The sequence below is a fragment of the Manis javanica genome, chromosome 3 (genome assembly GCF_040802235.1).
Source record: "Manis javanica isolate MJ-LG chromosome 3, MJ_LKY, whole genome shotgun sequence".
Classification (NCBI taxonomy): Eukaryota; Metazoa; Chordata; class Mammalia; order Pholidota; family Manidae; genus Manis; species Manis javanica.
Genome location: NC_133158.1, coordinates 51,901,951 through 51,920,432, shown reverse-complemented (window position 1 = coordinate 51,920,432; position 18,482 = coordinate 51,901,951). Strand labels below are relative to the sequence as shown.

The following is an 18,482-nucleotide window of genomic DNA, read 5'->3' as shown; positions in this document are numbered from 1 at the left end:
TATTTTTTTCTTTTTCTCAGCGTGCTCACCCAGCAGGATGCTAAAATCTCATGATTTGCCTACTATATCTACAGCATTGGCTCTTAACATCATTCAGCAAGAAGTCTGATTCGGCTGCAAGGCTAATTTGAGATTCTTCTGTTCATTCAAAATAACAGAGTCCAATCAAACTCTACAGACAAAACATAACAGGGTAACAATCCTGCTGTCCCTAAGCAGGAAGAGACAGGTCAGGAGGTGCCTGCAGGACAGAGACAGAGGCATGATCAAAGGGGCGCGAGCCTGTGCTTGGATGTGCGTCAGCGCAGCGGCTCCCGGGCCCTGACCTTACCCATTCATCAGTACTGGGAAAGGGCCCTCCGCACTCAAGAGGAATGCAGGGGACAAGAAGGGACCCTCCTTTGTTGCCGTGGCCTGACAAGAAGCAGGCACGACCTGTACTGGTGGGCTATGAAGAAGTCCTTTTAACACTTAGGTTTCCTTGGGGTGGGAAAGGAAGGGAGGCAAATGAGAGAGTAACGTGCTCACATCCAGGAGCTGTTTGGATCCCAGGGCCTTCCGCAGAGAGCGAGCTCAGAGCTGGAGGTGCTGGTTATGTATATCAAAGTTCTTGTGTTTAATTGCAGTAAAAAATATGATTGGAAATAGGAGATTTTACAAAGCTCTAATTCAACAACTTTGTGGAGTGGAATGTGCAGTGCTCAGCGATGTTGTTGACTGCAGAGCAAGACCGCTTCAGCCACGGGCCGGCTCTGCCCTTTAAAAGCTGCACTGGGCATGTCTCCCAGGCTTTGCTGCCTCTCTTTCCGCATCTACACAATAGGGACGATGGGTGATCCACTCCACGTGGCTGTTGAGAGGATTAAATGAGTCAATTCAATTAAGTGCTGGAAACCAAGACACTTAGTAAGTGCTGAGTACCTGCGTGCTCTAATTAGTACTGGGTCTGCCTCATTCATTTTGTACTTGGGAAACTGAGGCTCGGAGGTCTGTGTGCATGAGGCCCCACAGAGTACTGACTCTGCCATCTCTAGCCAAGTCCTGCTCACCCTTCAGGTCCCAGCTCTGAGCTCCCCTCTTCCAGGAAGCCCTCCAGGCAAGGCCTCCTGGGCATCAACTCCCAAGGCCTTTCTACTTTGCTTTCCAAAATACTCTTCACAAGATAACTTACTTGTTTGATGTCTGTCTTCTGCACAGGCCACAACCTAGCCTGGCAGCCAGCCCAAGGGGCACACAGTACGACTTTGTTGAATGAATGAAGAGAAATTGAATGAGTATAGCTAGTGTCAGAGGTAGCACATTCTGGTAGCCAGTTCCATGTTCCTTTTGGAATATTCCATATTGTCCCGGGAATTTCAAGGGACTTTCTTCCTTGATTTTGTACAAATTTGTTTTGTTTTTCAGGTCACAGTTTGTAGAGTGGCATCTTTTTCGTGAATGAAGAGTTTTTTTCATTTTATAAACAGAGGTCATTTCTGGAGCATGGCAGGAATTCAATAAAGGTTTCATTTTGGATAAATAAATCAGGTCCATGCTTACCAAATTATTCTTGTGCTTTACCAAAATGCCCATATTGTGTGTCAAAGATTAAAAAATCAATTGGTTTTAATCCAGTGCTTTTGAAGATAAAGCTCAACCAAGAAAAACCCTTGTTCCCTGTGACATGCCTTGGGGAGTTAGGTGCTTTTTGTGATGTTTTATTCTTAGCTTGTTACTAAAATCCATCGTGGGGCCATTCCACAGGCGAAGGTTTCTCCCTCAGACCCAGTCCTGTATGGGTTTGGTAGAGCCCACTCCCCACCCTGGCCTTTCATTTGAGGGTGGATGCCCCCCATACTGTTTACTTATCACCACATTAATCATCCCTTTTTAGTCCTGTCTGGGCTTTTCCCCTGCACGTCATCCTAGAATCTTTAACGTTGTTCTTCTCACCTCCAGCCTCTTGCCTTTTACCTGTTAGTGTTCGGTTAGCCTTGGGGTGGTCTGCAAACCACGGAGGCCCCACTAATGGTCCTACTCGGTAGCCCCTTTTTATGATGCCATTTTTCAAAGATGAATCTGCTCAGGGAGTTTAAATGACTTGCCCAGGGCTGGTCAGTGGGTTGGGTGGAGGTCCAGACCCCAGAGCATGTCTTTCTCCCCTTCCCCATGCCCCCCATGCTGTGTGGCTTTCTTAGCCACTCTGCCCTGGGTCCTCAGCAGCCTTCTCTGCCCTTCCCTCCCGTCCTTGAATCCTAGTGGCTTCTCTTTTATGCCATTCTTTTCACTTCTACCTTTGGTCTTAATGCTGAGGGGCAGGGCTCTCTCTGGTTCCTGCCCTCAGTCTGGGCCTAAGGTTTCTTGGAAGCCTGGCCTTTGATCTTCTCTGTGGGACTGGACATGGCCTGGTGAGGCCCAGGGGAGAAACTTCCTTCATTCCCATCCCAGTATTCTGGATCTGTGTGTGTGCACATGTACACATGAACGTGTGTGTGCTCACACATATGGTTGGGCATGCACACAACACACATTCTCACATGCGTGCACTCTCGTGTCCGGATGTGTGCACATACACATACACATGTGCTCACATTCAAGTGCCTCTCTCACACACACATGCACACACCCCTGCTCCCACCTCCTCAGTACTGCTCCTGTCCCAGCAGCTGCTTATCCTGCCTCCAGTGACTGGGCACCAGGCCCTGTATGTTTGTTATGGCCACAGGGGTCTCCCTGACTCATGCCCCTCCATCTGGCAGGGCAGTGACTGGAGTTCACCCTGGCCTGCTTCCAAACCTTAGATATTACCGTCTTTAAAGAAGTATCAGGTGAGTCTGGGTGGGTGGGTGGGTGGAGGTGGGGGCCAGGGGAGTGCTTGGTAGCCTGTGGGTGAACTTGGAATTGTTCGTCAAGGCCTGTTTGAGCTTGTTCTTTGGAAATAACCTAGAACAAAGGGCTGGTGATTGTGGCTCTTCCCTTGAGCCCTTCCCCAATGCCTGCAGAAACAACCCCCACCCCTGCCTTCTGTCCCCAACCCCTCCAAGCTGCGGTAGAGATGGGGCCCAGAGTCAGGTCTTGGAGCACTGTGATGATGAGCCTCATTGGGCATCTCTCCCTGGAAATGCACCAGTTGCCAGAGAAGGTCCAGAAGCCTCTGTGCCTGAGCCCTTGGTGGCCTCTTCTGGGCTGGGCTCCATGGTGATTCCTTTGTGCTGCCCCACCCCCCAAACTGTCTTGATAACCATTCTCCAGGTGCCCCTTATTTTAGGGCATGCCTGTCCCCTTTCTTCCTTGTCCTAACTCATCTTTGGAGCCCCTTTGGCCAAGGAAAAACTATTTCCTTTCCATCCAAGGGCCATTTTCTTCTCTTCCTTTTGTTCTCAGTTACGAGTTCACATTAAGCTTCTAGTTTTCTGCTGCTGGGAGGAACTCCTCACACTGCCTGAACACAGGAAGGGTCATCTGCTTCTCGCTCCACCCTGCAAAGAGATTAATGCAATCAAAGAGAATTAATGTGAAATTGAGCACCACATCCATCATCAAGTACAGGCCAGACAGCTGTCAGAACCTTCCCACATGGTAAATCTGACACTTAAAAGAGACAAATATTTTGATCTTGGAGATGGAGCTAGAGTAAGCATCATGCTTTTCACATGGACCACAGGGCGATTTTCTGGATAACTGAGGCCTACCATAAAGGTACTTTGTAATACACAAACATTAAAACCTTATGAATAAACCCATCCTTCTTCTATTCAGGAAGATGCCTTTCAATTTTGTGGTCTCTCGGGATCATTTGTGGCTTCTTTGGTTACAGTTGAGTAGCTGGGTGGAGGGTCCTAGTGGCCCACTGTCCCAAATGGACTTGTAATTAATTTCATGTGGTAAGGATGCTCCGCAGTGAACATTCTGAGTGAGGCTTGGTTGTAGCCATAGCATTCCTGGCACTGATCTCTCAGGAAAGGAAAAGATATCCAGAAGCTATATAAAAAATTGATAGAGTTTATTTTTTAGGGCAATTTTAGGTTTGTAGAAAAACGATAAACTACAGAGTTCTCAAATACTTCCTTCCACATTGTTTTTTCCCTATTACTAATATCTTGTGATAGTGTGGTACAACTGATGAAGCAATACTAATACATAATTATTAACCAAGGTCCGTAGTTTACATTAGGGTTCTTTCTGTGTTGTACATTCCTGTGAATTTTGACAAATGCATGATGTCAGGTAACCACCATTATAGTATCATACAGAATGATTTCACCACCCTCAAAAAAGATGTATTTTTGCATCCTCCTCATCCTCTTCAAGCCTCTGGCAACCACTGACCTCTTTATTGTCTCCATAGTTTGCTTTTTCCAGAAATTCATTCAGTTGGAATCATACAGTATGTAGTCTTTTTAAATTGTTTTTTTTCCCACTTAGTAATAGGCATTTTAGTTTCCTGCATGTCTTTTCAAGACTTGATAGCTTATTTCTTCTCGTCTCTGAAGAATATTGCATTGTCTGGATGCACTACAGCCTGTTTATCCATCACCTACTGAATGACATGGTTGCTTCCAAGTTTTGACAATTGTGAATAAAGCTGATGTCAACATTCATGTCCATAAGTTTTCAACTTGTTTGGGTAAATACCTAGGCAAAGGATACTTAAAAAAATTTTATTTTAGGGGGTATTTTCCTAAAGGGTTTGAAGAAAAATATTTTCCCTGTCTTTTCTAGATACGTTTCAAAAGACAAGGCAGGAGGTAGAAATAAATAAACAAAAGACGCTGAATGTTTCTTTAATTTGGGTAGATTAGGTACAGTGATCTCCTGGACCAAGACGAATGTAGCTCACCTTTCCATTAACCACCCACGGGAACCTTTAGGTAGTTAAGATTGTTTATTGCTGAAATCTTTTAAAAACCTTGGCAAAAAGGTAATATTTGGGTAAACAACTGGTTAATCAAAGTTGTTCTGCACATTTTTCCTAGGGGCTGGTGTGGATTACTACGGGATGCAGTGGGTGAATTTGAAAACTGATTTCCTTTTTCTTAGTTTGCCTAATAATTAATTACATTCTTATACTTCTTGCCCTGGTTTTGTGACATTGTCCTGATTTTTAGAAGTGGGCATTTCCTATATTTTGTCTTCCATTTATATCATTCTTTTAATCATTGTGGTTGTTCTCTAGGCTTTTGTGGCCCAAGTTATCCAGCTTAGTTTTATTATTCTTGGCAATTACTTCCTTTTACCTCTCACTCCTTTAAGCTGTTTTTCTCCACAGTATTTGTTCTGAGCCAAATTTCCCCTTTAACGCCTTAGTGTGGGTTCCATTTTTCCAGGGAGTTTTAGTTTTGTTGGAAGCAAACTGTGGACTTCCTTGAGATTTAAATAGTGCTGCTGCTTTATAATCAGTGTTCACAGAAGCACAGTTTGGGCTACTGCTGGCATGGTGGATGCCTGTGTTTTGGAATTACCATATATGCTTGAATATAAGGTCAGATTGTTATTACGACATCCTAATTATCTTCAGAAAAGACAAGTGCCTTACACAGCCCTTGCAAAGTCTCGCTTATTACAGGGGCATGATCTCAATTATTTTGTTTCCAACAACAAAGCACTAGTTGGAGAAGACACATTAACCAGACCTGACTCACTGATGACCCTGGGAGCTCTAGAAATCACCCCAGGAAACCGGTAGAAAGGGAGACCAGAGACCCTTTACGTTGTTATCATAGCTTGTAGGGATAGGACCTCAACACCTGCAAGGGTTTGTGAGACTACTCTAAAAACAATGTACTGGGTGGTTAACTTACAGAGATTTTAAGTGGCGCTTATTATTTAAATGGCTTGGAATAAGATTTCCAGCAAGTGTATCATACACAGTTTCACAAAGGGCTGTATACAAACATCCAGTCAACCTAAATATCACAGTTCACTGGGAGCACCACACAAGGACTGTCATCCCAGTCCTGCCTGTGACAAGTTTTAATAAAATTGCTTCATGACATATGAGGGTGTGGGGACACTATTTCTAAATTTTCTAAAATTTCTAAAATTAACTAACATGATAGTATATGCTCTTAAATATAATGGTGCGGCTTCATAGGTAAATAGTTGTTTGATAATTCCATTGTGTTTCCAAAAATTATGTATTTATATTTTCCAAAAACCTTTTTCTGAGGAACAGGATCTTCCTGTTGGAAAAATGGTGTGTATGTGTTAGGGGGGATCAACCTATGTATTTGGGGTCACCCTGCATTTGGACATATGTGCTATCTTTCAAAGGCTGACAGTTTTAAAGGCTGTGTATTGTTTCATTTGAATTGAAGTGAAAGGTATAGTTCTTCTATGGTGGGTGGCCATGGGTTGGGGAATATCCATATTCCCTGGCTACAGGTTTCAACAAGGATCTCCCTTCTCATCCAAGTGTCCAACCCTAAGGCTACCCACCATCTTCCAATCTTGAAATTCATTAGACACTTTTTAGACTCACCTCTACACTTGGCTCCTTCACTCTTCATCCCATCTTGAAATGTTACCCCTTGTGTCCCCATGACAACAGCATCCCTGACTGGTCCCCCCCATTTGGCTCTGAAGGTCGGAGCTTCCCACCCATGTGCTGTCCTTGGTCTTTTCTCCCTCTGATTCTGTACCTTCTCCCCCCACAATCTTCTGTCCTTCCAAGGCTCAGCTTCCACTCCTATGGAGGTTGAAAATTGGTAGTCTGCAGGCCTTACCTTGCCTGCAAGGCTGGCCCATGCAGTATGGTTGTTAGTGTTTTAAATGTGAATTTGTCACCAACTTTGAAAAATTGAGATCAGACCCAGATTTCTAGCTGGTCGTGTAAAATGGGGTATGCTGGCTGTGCTGGGACTGATCTGTGAGTGACTGTCCCCTTTAAATGGGGCACTGCTCTCCTGTTTACCTCAGTCCTAGCCACTGCTCCCTTTGTCTCGGGACTTTGATGTAGTATTATCAGTTGCCATTTTTGCCTATCATGATTATGCTATTCTATTCCTTATGATAGAGCTAAAAGAGAAAAAAATATTTCTTTTGCCCATGTCTCTGTTTAAAAGTGGGAAAATAAAGCTGGACTAAGAAGGCTATGTGTTTCAAAACAATGGAAAATAACACTGTTATGGTGTGTGTGTGTAGAAGAGAAGAATATTCTTACTCATAACCCAAGGTGTGTCTGAGCTGACAGGCTATAACTTAAGATGCTTATAGTCATTGGCCTAGATGGTTTGAAAACCCAATAATACTTTTACCCACACTTTTCTCTTCTGAAATCCCAAACAATCATTTTGGTGGTGTAGGTTCATTGGTACTTACTAAACCTGGGGTGTGCAAAGGCACTGAGGTACAGTGGTTAGCAAGGCAGATAATGTTTCCTGCCTTAGGAGCTTCCTGTCAGGCTATCCCCAATATTACAGGCTCCTTGCACTCAGCAGGACCCTGAGTGCATGTCTCCCACCTCGTCCAATCACCATGATCAGACTCACCCATGAACTGATTAGCAATCTCCATTCTATCTGCAAACCTAATTTCCTTGGGTCATGTAACATTAATATATATCCTGGCATAATACCAGGGATTAGGGCCCTGATATCTTTGGAGTCTGTTTTGATCCCCACCGTAATATCAGCTTGCTAAACAGATTAATTTCTCATCACCTGCCAGTTTGTGGATGATGCTTGGGCTCCAAGCATGGAGTTTGTCATTAGACTGATAAATAACGTCAACTTTCCATGTTTTTGTAACTGCTTCCCCAGATCCGTTCCTTACTGTGGCTGGTGTTGCTCACCAGCTCACCGACACATTTGTATGTCCCTGCCTGCTCAGGCAGCGCCTGTCCTGACTAATGCCTTCCACTTTCTCCCAAACCCATTTCTGTTTAAATTCCAAGTTTCAGCTTTGGTTCCACTTCTTCCCAAAACATTTTGTGATTTGTTCTGCCCTCAATGCTCTCTGTTTTCTCTGAAATCCTTAGGTTTTTTTAGTCTGCAGCAATTAATAATGTCATGTTTTATAAATATTTACTTATTGATTGTGTGAGTTTTGGCAGAAAGCTTGTGGGGTGGTTCAAAGTGGCTCTAACACCCTTAGTTTGCTTTCAGAACAAACTGTTATTCTATTCTTTCAAATGCCTATCTGAAATGGTCTGTGCTTTTGTTTATTTCAGAGATTTGAAGATAGAAAATTTGCTACTAGATGAAGACAATAATATCAAGCTGATTGGTATGACTTTTTTTTCTCCAGCAAGATTATCCTTTAAGTGTTGTGTTGTCAATTCTCAGTTACTTATTTCTGGATTACTAACATTGAAATTATCCACGGTCTATTTCTAGTCCCCAGACACTACTTCTAGACTGCCCTCTTTTACCTCCAAATATTTAATAATGGTTTTGAAACTGAAAAAACAAATTAATAATAAACATAATTAGAAAGGTAAAAATAGTTTAAACAGAAGATAAAATGAATTTTGCAGCCACAAATAAAAATCTATTAGTTTCTTCTTTTTTGATTTATTCAAACATGAGCCTCTCTATAAATTCAGGTGGGTCTGAACTTTTTAGACTTTTCAAAGTTTGTGTTAATAATTAAACTTACTGAAAGTGGTGGAAAATGATTTGGGTCAGAAGTACTACCCTTAACTTGGTCATGTCTAACTCACACTCTCTTTCTAATATAATCTTTCTCCACACCCAGTAGTACAATGGTGGTAGTGCAGAGAGGAATCCCCACCAAGGGATAAGTTAGAAGGAAAGTAATCAGAAAGTAATCAGAGGGTAATCAGAAGGAAGGTCCAGGATAGGTGAGTCATAATTGGTTCATAATTCAGGGTCCATAAACGAATTCACTCTGTGACTTATTCTCTAGAAGAATTCCGTTTTTGTTTGCCTGTGTGGTTGCTCTTGGCAAGATCTTGGGGCATCATTTTTATACCCAGATGTTCACACCATCTTTATTCCTTTCCTTTCTTTCTTTTCCCACCTCAGGTACAAGTAATTTCTTCTGTTTCAATGGCCTTAAAAAGATTTTATATTAGGAGAAAGGAGAAGGATCAATAGAACTTTGCAAACTTAACATCATACCCAGGGAAGAAATTTTGTTTGGCAAATGCTGAAAACCATCTCAAGACCCTCTAAAACAAATCATTCAAATGACCAATTAGATTCTTTGGAATTACTGTTGACTCCCAACCCAGAAACAGGCATGGGGCTGGAGGGATTCCAGACCCCTCCGCTGGCTGATAACACCCACGATTAAAAGATTAATAAGAAGAAACTAGTTCCTCTGCCTCTGCCCCAGAGATTTTAAAGAATGTACTCTTAGAAGATTCTTGGACAATTCAAAGAATTTTCTTTTTTGTCGTATTGTTTCACTATTGCATTTCAGTTGTCCTGAAGGCCAAATTCATAAACATTAAACAAGGCAGATGTTGAAATGCCTATCAGGTGTCTTTCTGGTCCTGGTCTCCAGGATCTGTGGCATTAAACAAAGAACTGACCTGTTGAGGGGTAAGGAATGGAGGAAAGGAGATTGTTTTTTACGTACCCTGGCAGTCTGACCTGTAAATTGTCTTCAGAAAATATGGAGGTGATGGGACAGAATTGCTCTAACAGCTGTGGAAATTGTAAGAAAACAGGCTCTGTGAAGGCTGGATGTACATTACAGGAAAAGTTAGAGTAATTCGTTTCCACTGTGTGTGGTCCAGACCAAGGCTGGTGATTCTAGCAAAATGCCATTCATCTGTGGGTGGATGATTTCTGTCTCCCAATCCAACATGACCTATCCTGTTCCTTTCCTTTGGTTTTGCCTCCTTTCTGCCTCTCTGCATGCTTTCTCTCCATTCTCTCCCCATAGCCCTAGATGACTAAATATAAAAGTAGAAATATACGTGGAATAAGCACTGTTGAGAGCTGTCTTGCCAATGGGTTTCAGCCCTGGGCAAGTTCAGTGTGGATTCAGTTTGACCAAAGAAATTGACAGCAAAACGTTCTTTGGGGTGAAAGGGTTATACCCAACTTTATTTCTAGCTGGCAGGTCAGTCACTAGAATCCCATTCACTCAGAGTGAGTCTGTATGCAGCAAGCCAGTCTCTGCCTCTGAGCCCCTCGGTCCACACAGCCGTCCTCTGGGCTTCTCTGCATAGTCGTCCCACACAGCCATCCTCGGCCTCTCTGCACAGTTGTCCCACACAGCCATCCTCTGGGCCTCTGTCCTCAGCGCTGCCACCACTCCAGCCTCTGCTCTGCTCTCCTGCAGTCTTGCAGCCCTGCCACCGTCTCGCACCCAGAGCCCTGGGTGGAGCTCTTTTTATACAGTCAACCAAACAGCCATGTATTGCCCACAGGTGTGCAGTGAGCTAGTCAACCAGGGCCAGGTGAGAATCTTGGCCACAGGAACTCTCATTTTATCCACAAGAGCACAGATGTTTTTCTTGGTTAGCAGTTTGCTCTCAAGATTCTGGAAGAAGCAATCTCTATAAACAGTGGATGCATTTCTAAATAGCTCACACCTTGGCTGCCCAGCAAACCATCTTAGAGGAGACCTGTATAATCACCATGCGGATAGGTTATACCGAAATGAGAGCCCACGGCTCCCCTTGGGGTGAGTGGGATGGTAGTTAATTTAGACACCGTTTTATTCAAATGCCTCAGTCATCACGTCTCAGCTTGGCAACCACTGGATTGGCACCCAAGCATTTCAGCTCATCCAGACAAAATGGGCCCTGTCAGAAGCCAGAGTTCCCAAAACTGCTGGAAAGGAGGCTCTGATAATTAGATTTCCCTGTTAGAACTCTCCACTCTCTCCTGACCAGCTGAAACAAAAGAGCCCAAGTCACACCTGTAATCAAGAGACACTCAACTATCCAAAAGGCAACTGGGATTTAGAATCTGCATTTCCTCATTTTTTCTTGCGAGGGGAAAGGGTAGGTCCTGGAGGGAAGGAGGGCCAGTGTCTTGTGGGTTTTAGTGGCCCAAGGTTAGGCAATTTGAATCAAATATTTCTACCACTGTCTTTCTGCAACTTGAAAGCCTTTTGGACATTTTCTTCAAAGGAATTACCTCCTTGTTTTCAAAAGTTGATTATAGCTATAACCATTTCCTCTTAATAGTGTCTCTTTCTTTGAAATAATTTGATTTAAATAAATGTACTTAAGCCTTGTAAGCCATGTTTCAAATTAACTAGAACTAATGGATTATAACATTTGATTTAATCAGGTTTTCCCCCCCCCTTTCTACAAAAAGCAGTCTGTTGTGTGATAGTTTAGTGTAATCTTAAAATGTAAGAGCCACAGCTTAGAACAATTTTGCACTTCACTTTTCCAAAGCAATGCTCACTTGGGCATGTTTTCTGAATCATTTTGCAGCTCTCAGAGAACCGAGTGATAATTGGCTTATGTATTCCCCCGGTGGAATTGAGGCAGACCTGGGGGACATCCCTGGGAGGTGGACTTCTCTTTAGTTCCACCATTCTAATGACAGGCATGTGTGTAAGATCCTAACAGTTATGAATATAAAATGTAGTGGTTATTTCTCTACAATGTATTTTAAATTAAACCATTACGGCTAGGTCAACATTAAGTCTCTTAGAATGCAGATTTGTCTCCTCCACTCCTCAAATCCTTTGCTACTTTATCTTCTTGAAACTGCTTAAGACAGAAGTAAAACTGTGTTCTCAAGCTTGCCTGGTGGCAGAGGGGCCTTGTCCCCTACCTTCTCTGTGTCCTGTGCTTCTTAACAGCTGAGAGAGGCTGTCCTTTCATTGATGGGACCCCACTGAGATTAGGAAGGGAGTCTTTTTCTTTGATCTCAGAAATCTAGTAATACATTTTCTGGGACTCCTAAGGGATTGTACTTCTAATAGGATTGCTTATGAAGCTTTGCTTAAAATGTTACCCCAGATAATATAATCTTTATTCCCTGGTGCTGTTTCCATTTCCAAAGAGCCCAGATCGGGTGCTCTTAATGCATTTTTTTGTTACAAGTTCTTTTAGGTTGATTTTCAAATCCAAAGCATTTAAACAACCATCCAGTTTCAAGCATGCTGTCATTTTTTTCTTAAACAAATATTCCTACCCTCTTCCCCTGCTCACTGATGACAAAGGCTGGTGTCTGAGAACAGGATGCCTCAGATCCTTTGCACAAGAGAGGAATCCTGGAGCCTGGGGGCTCCTGGAGGGCCTTGGTGAGCAGGTGCTGTGGGGCCTACTGGTGCTGGCTGGGCTGTGGGAAGGAAAATGGGGGCCAGGGAGGTTGCAGGTGGAAGAGAGGAGAAAGGAGGTTATGAGGAAAAAATAGAATCATTAAAAAACAAAAATTCCAAAAGAGTTAAGTCTGTGCACATGCAGCATCCGGGCTGGTTTGCTAGTGTCTGGTGTAGGCTCTGATTCTTCCCGAATCTCCACCCCTGAGCTGCAGTGCCTGGGCAACCCATGGAGCCTGGAAGTGTCTTCTGAGCTCTGCCAGGACAGGGTTCTGTTTGGAAACACTGTCTCATCACACAGCATGACCCAGCGACTCTTGGGAGAGTTTTTAGGAGTGCGTCTTGGCCCACGGCGTGTGAGGACCTCTGTGAGCCCGCACAGCCTCCCCACTCGTGTTGTGCCTTTCCTGAGCTTGCTGCACCTTTCCCGGTAGTCGTGTGCTTTGCAGGTGGGGACACGTGAGTCAAGGAGAAAACTCAGTAATGAAATTAGATGTAAATCCTGTCGGCTGAGAAGGTAAGAAGAATTTGTTAGTGGAGCCTGTCTGTGACCGCAGCCCCTTTCTGATGGAGCCCTGTGGGCGGAGCCTTCTGTGCAGGAGCCAGAACCCTAAATATTACATTCAAAGGAGGAACTGTGAGCTTAATTCTGCGATCCGCAGAGGTGGAGGAGAGCTCTCAGCCGAGGACAGGGCGCTAATAGCGCCCTGCTGACCTGTCAGTTGCAATATCTTTAGATCAGAAGTAACAGCGCAGCTTTAGACATACTGGGCTCTTCGGTGCTCCTTCCGGCCGCCTTACTCATCCAAGGACACAGCAGTGCTAGGAGATCCCCTTGCCCAGCAGTTCCCGTTGCAGTCTTTCTGGTGTTATGTTTCCAGCCAACATTCAGCGTCGTCTAAACCATTGGGTGTATTTTTTTCCCCTCTTCAAATCACCATATGTTGCCCATATGCATTGGGAGCATTTTTAAGAGACTTACATGAAATGAGAACATGGAGCTGAAAAAGTCAACCTTAAATGGTGGGATCCCATGTCACCTAGGGTGACACCGATACCAGCCAGGAAAAAATCAACCTCCCTTTAGCTTTTCCCCTATTGGTCACTGGGAAGCCAGGTCACTGACTCCAGGGTGCTCCACTTGTTCTTTCTTTCTGCCTTAGTCCTAGGAAGCGAAGCCTCTCCTTTTCCTGGATGACTCATTTCCAAGGTTTGATGAAAATATGCTTTGGTTCAACATAGTTTTAGCTCTAGTCAGATTGTGCAGTGAGGCCTGATAGAAACATGGCCATTAGGCCAGGGAACCACCACCTGACATTCTTTTGCCTTGAATCCTGCACCCAGAGGTCATGGTTCACAGTCTCTGGTTTTTGTTTTGGACGCTAAATGATGTGTGAGCCTGACAGAATGTTTCCATTTCTGCTGCCTTTCCCCCCACCCCCTTCTTCATTTCCACAGTTTACTAACATGGACCTTCTTTGCAGACTTCGGCTTGAGCAACTGTGCAGGAATCCTGGGCCACTCGGACCCGTTCAGCACTCAGTGTGGCAGTCCAGCCTATGCCGCCCCTGAACTTCTGGCCAGGAAGAAATATGGCCCCAAAATCGATGTCTGGTCCATGTGAGTTACTGAGCTTATAATGTGAATGCTCCCTCCCACTGTCTATGCTGTCCCTTTCCTGTGAAATAACATATGAGTGTTGATGAGAATGTATTATATTATAGGCTGTGGGATATATATTTAGTGATTTTTTGGGGCCTGGCTTTCCACCTCTGTTTTTTCTGGCCTTTTCTCCACAAACTGCTAGAGAGGACTTGACTGACATTCATTTAGGTGCTGGGGAGACAGGAAAACAGTTGTGCACTCATAGGCCTTATGGTGTGGTTTCATGAGTCACTCCTATCTTTTCCCTCTTACAATGCTCCCACAGCTTCCATCAGCATCAGCATAAAATCAACCTGGGGGCCCCACCCTGCCCCTTTCCAGAATTCCCCCGGACTCCACCTGCTGTACTCCTCTGCTCACATCTTAGTCTCTCCCACTTCTGGGCTCTGCACTCCCTATTTCCATCACCTGGAATGCCATTTCCCAGTCCTTCAAATGGCCTGTCCATTCCCATATTCCAGTTGTAATCCAGGGTCACCACTGTGGACACCATCTCTGAGTCCCATGTCAAAAGGGTCCCCTGTGACTCTGTCTCCTACCCCTTTTAATTTCCTCTCTAGCACCCACATCCATCCTGTCCTTTTCTTGTTTGCTAATCTGTTCATTGCTTGTCTCCTCAGCCAGAAGGGAGGCCACCCGAGGGTAGGGACCTGGTTGGTCGGCTTCACCAGTGTCAAGACAGTGTTGGCCACTCAGCGAAAACTCAATAAATAGTTGAAGGAATGAGGCACGGGTTGCTGCAGGGCCCTGGTCCCCGAATCCAGGTCCCTGCTGGTGCCCATGCTGAGCGAGGCCCTCATCATAATACGTGAATGGCACAGGGAGCCATGCAGAGTCCTGGGTTCTGAGGTAGGGACTAAATTCCTTGCCATGGGGAAACAGACTCTAGACAGAGAGTGGGCCCCTGATTAAAGAGATGAGAGGGATTCACCTGAACCAAGAGTGTGTTCATGCAAAACATTTCTGGACTCTCCCACTTCTCTCCATCTTCACTCGCTTCTGTTGTCGATGTTGGAGAGAAGCTATTGTTGGGTGTATGGCAGGCACTGTGCTGTTTAATTTTCATGGTGACCCAGTGAAACTTTAACTCTCCATTATCCTCCATTTTATGGGAAAGGAAACTATTCATAAGAGAAATTAATAAAATTTCCCCAGGTCACAGAGCTACTAAGTAGTGGAGTTGGGATTTGAACCAGGCAGTCTCCAGGGTCTCAAGGTAAAGTACTGAGTTTTGAACATGACACACGCAGCCCTTGCTTGGTCCTGCTACCCTGTCAGAAGCCATTCTCTCCCCCAACCCTGCCATTCTCCCTAGCTAACTCCACTTTGCATCCTGTCCCTCAAACTCAGCCTGCCTCCTTCTAGGTACCAGCCTTCACAGCACAGTTCCTTCTGCCAGGAGTTCTTTCTCCTGGTCCTGTACTCTCCCTTTCCTTTTTGTTTTGCTGGATGCCAGTTCCCTTGGGCACCCATCCTCCCTGTCTCCTTCAGGGAGGCTTTGAGGCCCCTGGCATCACCTCTTGTCCCTGCCCCCTGCTCCCAGGTCCTCACCCTGTGGTCATTGCTCACTTGCTGGAAACCCCTGGACCACAGGCCAAGGGGCAGGGACCACCGACTTGCTCCACGGGTTCCTCAGCATCGGGCCTGAAGCCTGGTCTCTGAAGCCTGAGCTAGGGACAAGGAAGGAAGGGAGGGCGGGAGTGGGCGGGGAAGGGAGGGACAGACATTTCATCCCTGTGAACAGAAGCTACAGGGTTGGGACAATAGTTGGCAGAGGAAGCAGACAGAGGAATGTGACCCAGTGCAAGGGCCTAGGAGTGAGGAAATTCAGGAAGTTCTGGTTGGAGAGGAGAGGAACCAGAGACCAGAGTGAGATTCTGAGCACAGCAGAATTCCCTGAGCTTTTCCCGAAGGGGCCAACTTTCCCAGGAGCCCAGATGCTGGGTCTGCCAGGGAACGAAACACGTTCAGGGATCAGCTGCCTTCCTGGGCAGGCTGAGTGTTCGGGGCTAATTTTCGCCTTTGGTCCTCTGCACAGCCTCTGAGGCATGTCTCCTCCCAGCTTCACACAGGCAGGAGAGAGCTCAGTGGTTGGTGTGGCGCAGAGAGGCACACACAGCTTGTGAGCCGTGGGGCTGTGCTTTGCACACAGGCCTGATCTCCAGGTTTCTCTTCCGACCTCTCGAGAGGAGGTGAGGCAGAGGCTGCAGAGGGAGAATGTGGACTGCACTGTGCCGGACGGGCCTCCAAGTCCTTCCCAACACAGCCATCCGGAAGCCACTCCCAGGGCATCAGAGTCAATACCTGAGATGAAATCCTTCCTTGGTCTCTTCCAATGCTTAAGGATTCTCAGAAGTGTCTGGCATATAATCTGCTCTCAGTAAAAATTTATTAATGGATGAATATGAATGTTTGAATCTATGATCACCTTCTTAACAGTTATAGAACTCATTTATGTTAATGAAAGATATGAAAAGGACAATTTGTGCCAAAATAAATGAAGGTTTTGGAGAATGGGGAGGCTGAAAGACCAAGAGATCCAGGGTTGCCCTGTAGCTGTGGGGACAGGGAAGGAGGCGGGAGATGTAGTGACCAAAGGGTAAGAGACGTTGGTAGGCTGGAGAGCAGGTGACGGTGTGCTTCTGAGGTCCTGCTTTCTAGGGGACGGTGTTGTCACCGCTTGTCATGGTGATGAGGCTCAGCCTGAAAATGGGGGACCCTTTCCAGTCCATGACTGGTAAAGTAGGCATCTCCCCAGAGTCTAGAAATGCTGGCAGAAGGAAGAGCCTCGTGGATTATCAGAGCTGTAGGAGAGTGCCCGGCCCATTCAGGCAGCCTGGGGCCCCTCACCCCCTTGTGCTGACTGTAAGATCGGAACAAGTCATTTGTCCCTTCTGGGGAAATACAATGGAAGATGAAAAGCACTGGCTGCCTGGGGCAGCACCATCTCAGACTTTGTTCCCGTCCCTTCCACCAAGTTGCTTGATGTGGGAAAGGAACCCACATTTAGTGGCCACAGATGCTCTGTTTCTCAGTTTAATAAAGGAACATGCTGGGTGGCCCCCTTTTGCATCCCTGTCCACTAACTAGAGCAGCAGTTCCACCCAGGAGTAATGGTGGCATCAAAGGAGGGATGGACACGACCCAAGACACTTCCCTCCACCACCCTAGCTGCTGGTGTGGTCAGGCTGTCTGTGGAGCTGGCTAACTGAAGGTCTTTTGAAAAGCGCTGTCAGGCCTCATTCTTAATCCTGGTGCCATAAAGTAATGTATGTGAAAGCTTTTTATAAATGGTGATGCCCCAGACGGACACGGGCCCTTCAGTTATCTGTGACATGGCTCTGGGGACCAAGGGGACCTCCGGGTGGACCAGGAACTGCAGCCTGCACGTCCGTGTTCTGGTGCCCCATGCGGGGTTGTTGAGGTGGAGATTCTCACTCTTGCTCAGCCACGAAGGACCACATTTTGTTCGTTCTTACACATGAGGTTCCCCTGGAGCAGCTCTGTGTTAGCTGACTCTCTGTAACATTCCCTAGGATATGAGGCCTCATGACCTATGCCTAATTCATGGGGATGGCAGAAATTAGGCCCTTTTTAGAAGCTGTTGGTAAAGCTTAAAAGACAAAAAGAAGCTGTGTGAATAATATCTGGCTTAGTAGAGATGTGTTCATTCGGCACATATTTGTTGAGCCAGGCACTGTGCCGAGTTCTGAGCACACAATGTGAGTGAACCAGCCTTGGCAGGTCCTGTTCCTGCAGTGCCCATCAGTAACCCCCATGTACCTTTGACTCTGTGACGCTTTCCAAGGGCTTTGCATGTGTTCACTCACCTCATCTACCTAAAAATTATGAAGGGAATGCTTAGTTGCCCCCATTTTGCAGATGAGGGAACTAAGGCATGAAGCACCTTAGGCCCAGATAGCACAGCCAGTTCGTGATAGAGCCGGCATTTGACTGGGTGGTTTCACTCTAGAGTCAGCCTCTAATTACCACCCTCTGCTGCTTCTATTCCATTGTACTTCTTCTTGTAGGGTGTATATTCTAGTGGGGCAGACAGACAATTTTTTAACAAGCTGTGAGCAGAGTGTAGTAACTGCTGTGCCGGAAGCAGGTGGGGCACAGGAACAAGAGTGGGGAGGCCTCTTGACAGGGGGACCTCAAAGCCAAATCCTAAAGATGAGAAGAAGTCCAGTGTGGGAAGAAGGAGGAGTCAGGGTGGAAGGCTCTAGGCAGAGAGACAGGATGTGGGAAGGCTGTGGGGTGGGCATGTGGGCAAAGGGTTTGGATTTATTCTAAGGGTAGTGAGAGGCCACTGGGAAATTGTAACAGAATGTTATAGGTTGAATTGTGTCCCCCTCCCAAAAGACATGTTGGAGTCCTAACCCCTAGTATCTCAGAATGTGATCTTATTTGGAAATAGGGTCTTCACAGAGGTAATCAAGTTAAAATGAGGTCGTAAAAGCCAGTGTGACTGGTGTCTTTATAAAGGGGGAAATTTGGACCCAGAGAGACATGGGAGGCCACGTGAGGATGAAGGCAGAGATCAGAGTGATGTGCCTACACGCCAAGAAATGCTGAAGAAAGCCAGCAACCCCCCTGAAGCTCAGGGAGAGGCACGGGACAGATTCTCCTGCACA

The 18,482-nt window shown here is 45.7% G+C and overlaps 1 protein-coding gene across 2 annotated transcripts in view; it reads left to right on the top strand.

Moving 5' to 3' along the window:
- HUNK (hormonally up-regulated Neu-associated kinase) overlaps nt 1-18,482 on the top strand; it is a 105,376-nt gene that overhangs the window by 51,816 nt on the left and 35,078 nt on the right. For both annotated transcript variants that reach the window (XM_017662664.3, XM_037014810.2), the window contains exons 3-4: nt 8,150-8,205; nt 13,665-13,800. In XM_017662664.3, the coding sequence (XP_017518153.3) occupies nt 8,150-8,205; nt 13,665-13,800 (192 nt within the window). The remainder of the gene's footprint in view (nt 1-8,149; nt 8,206-13,664; nt 13,801-18,482) is intronic.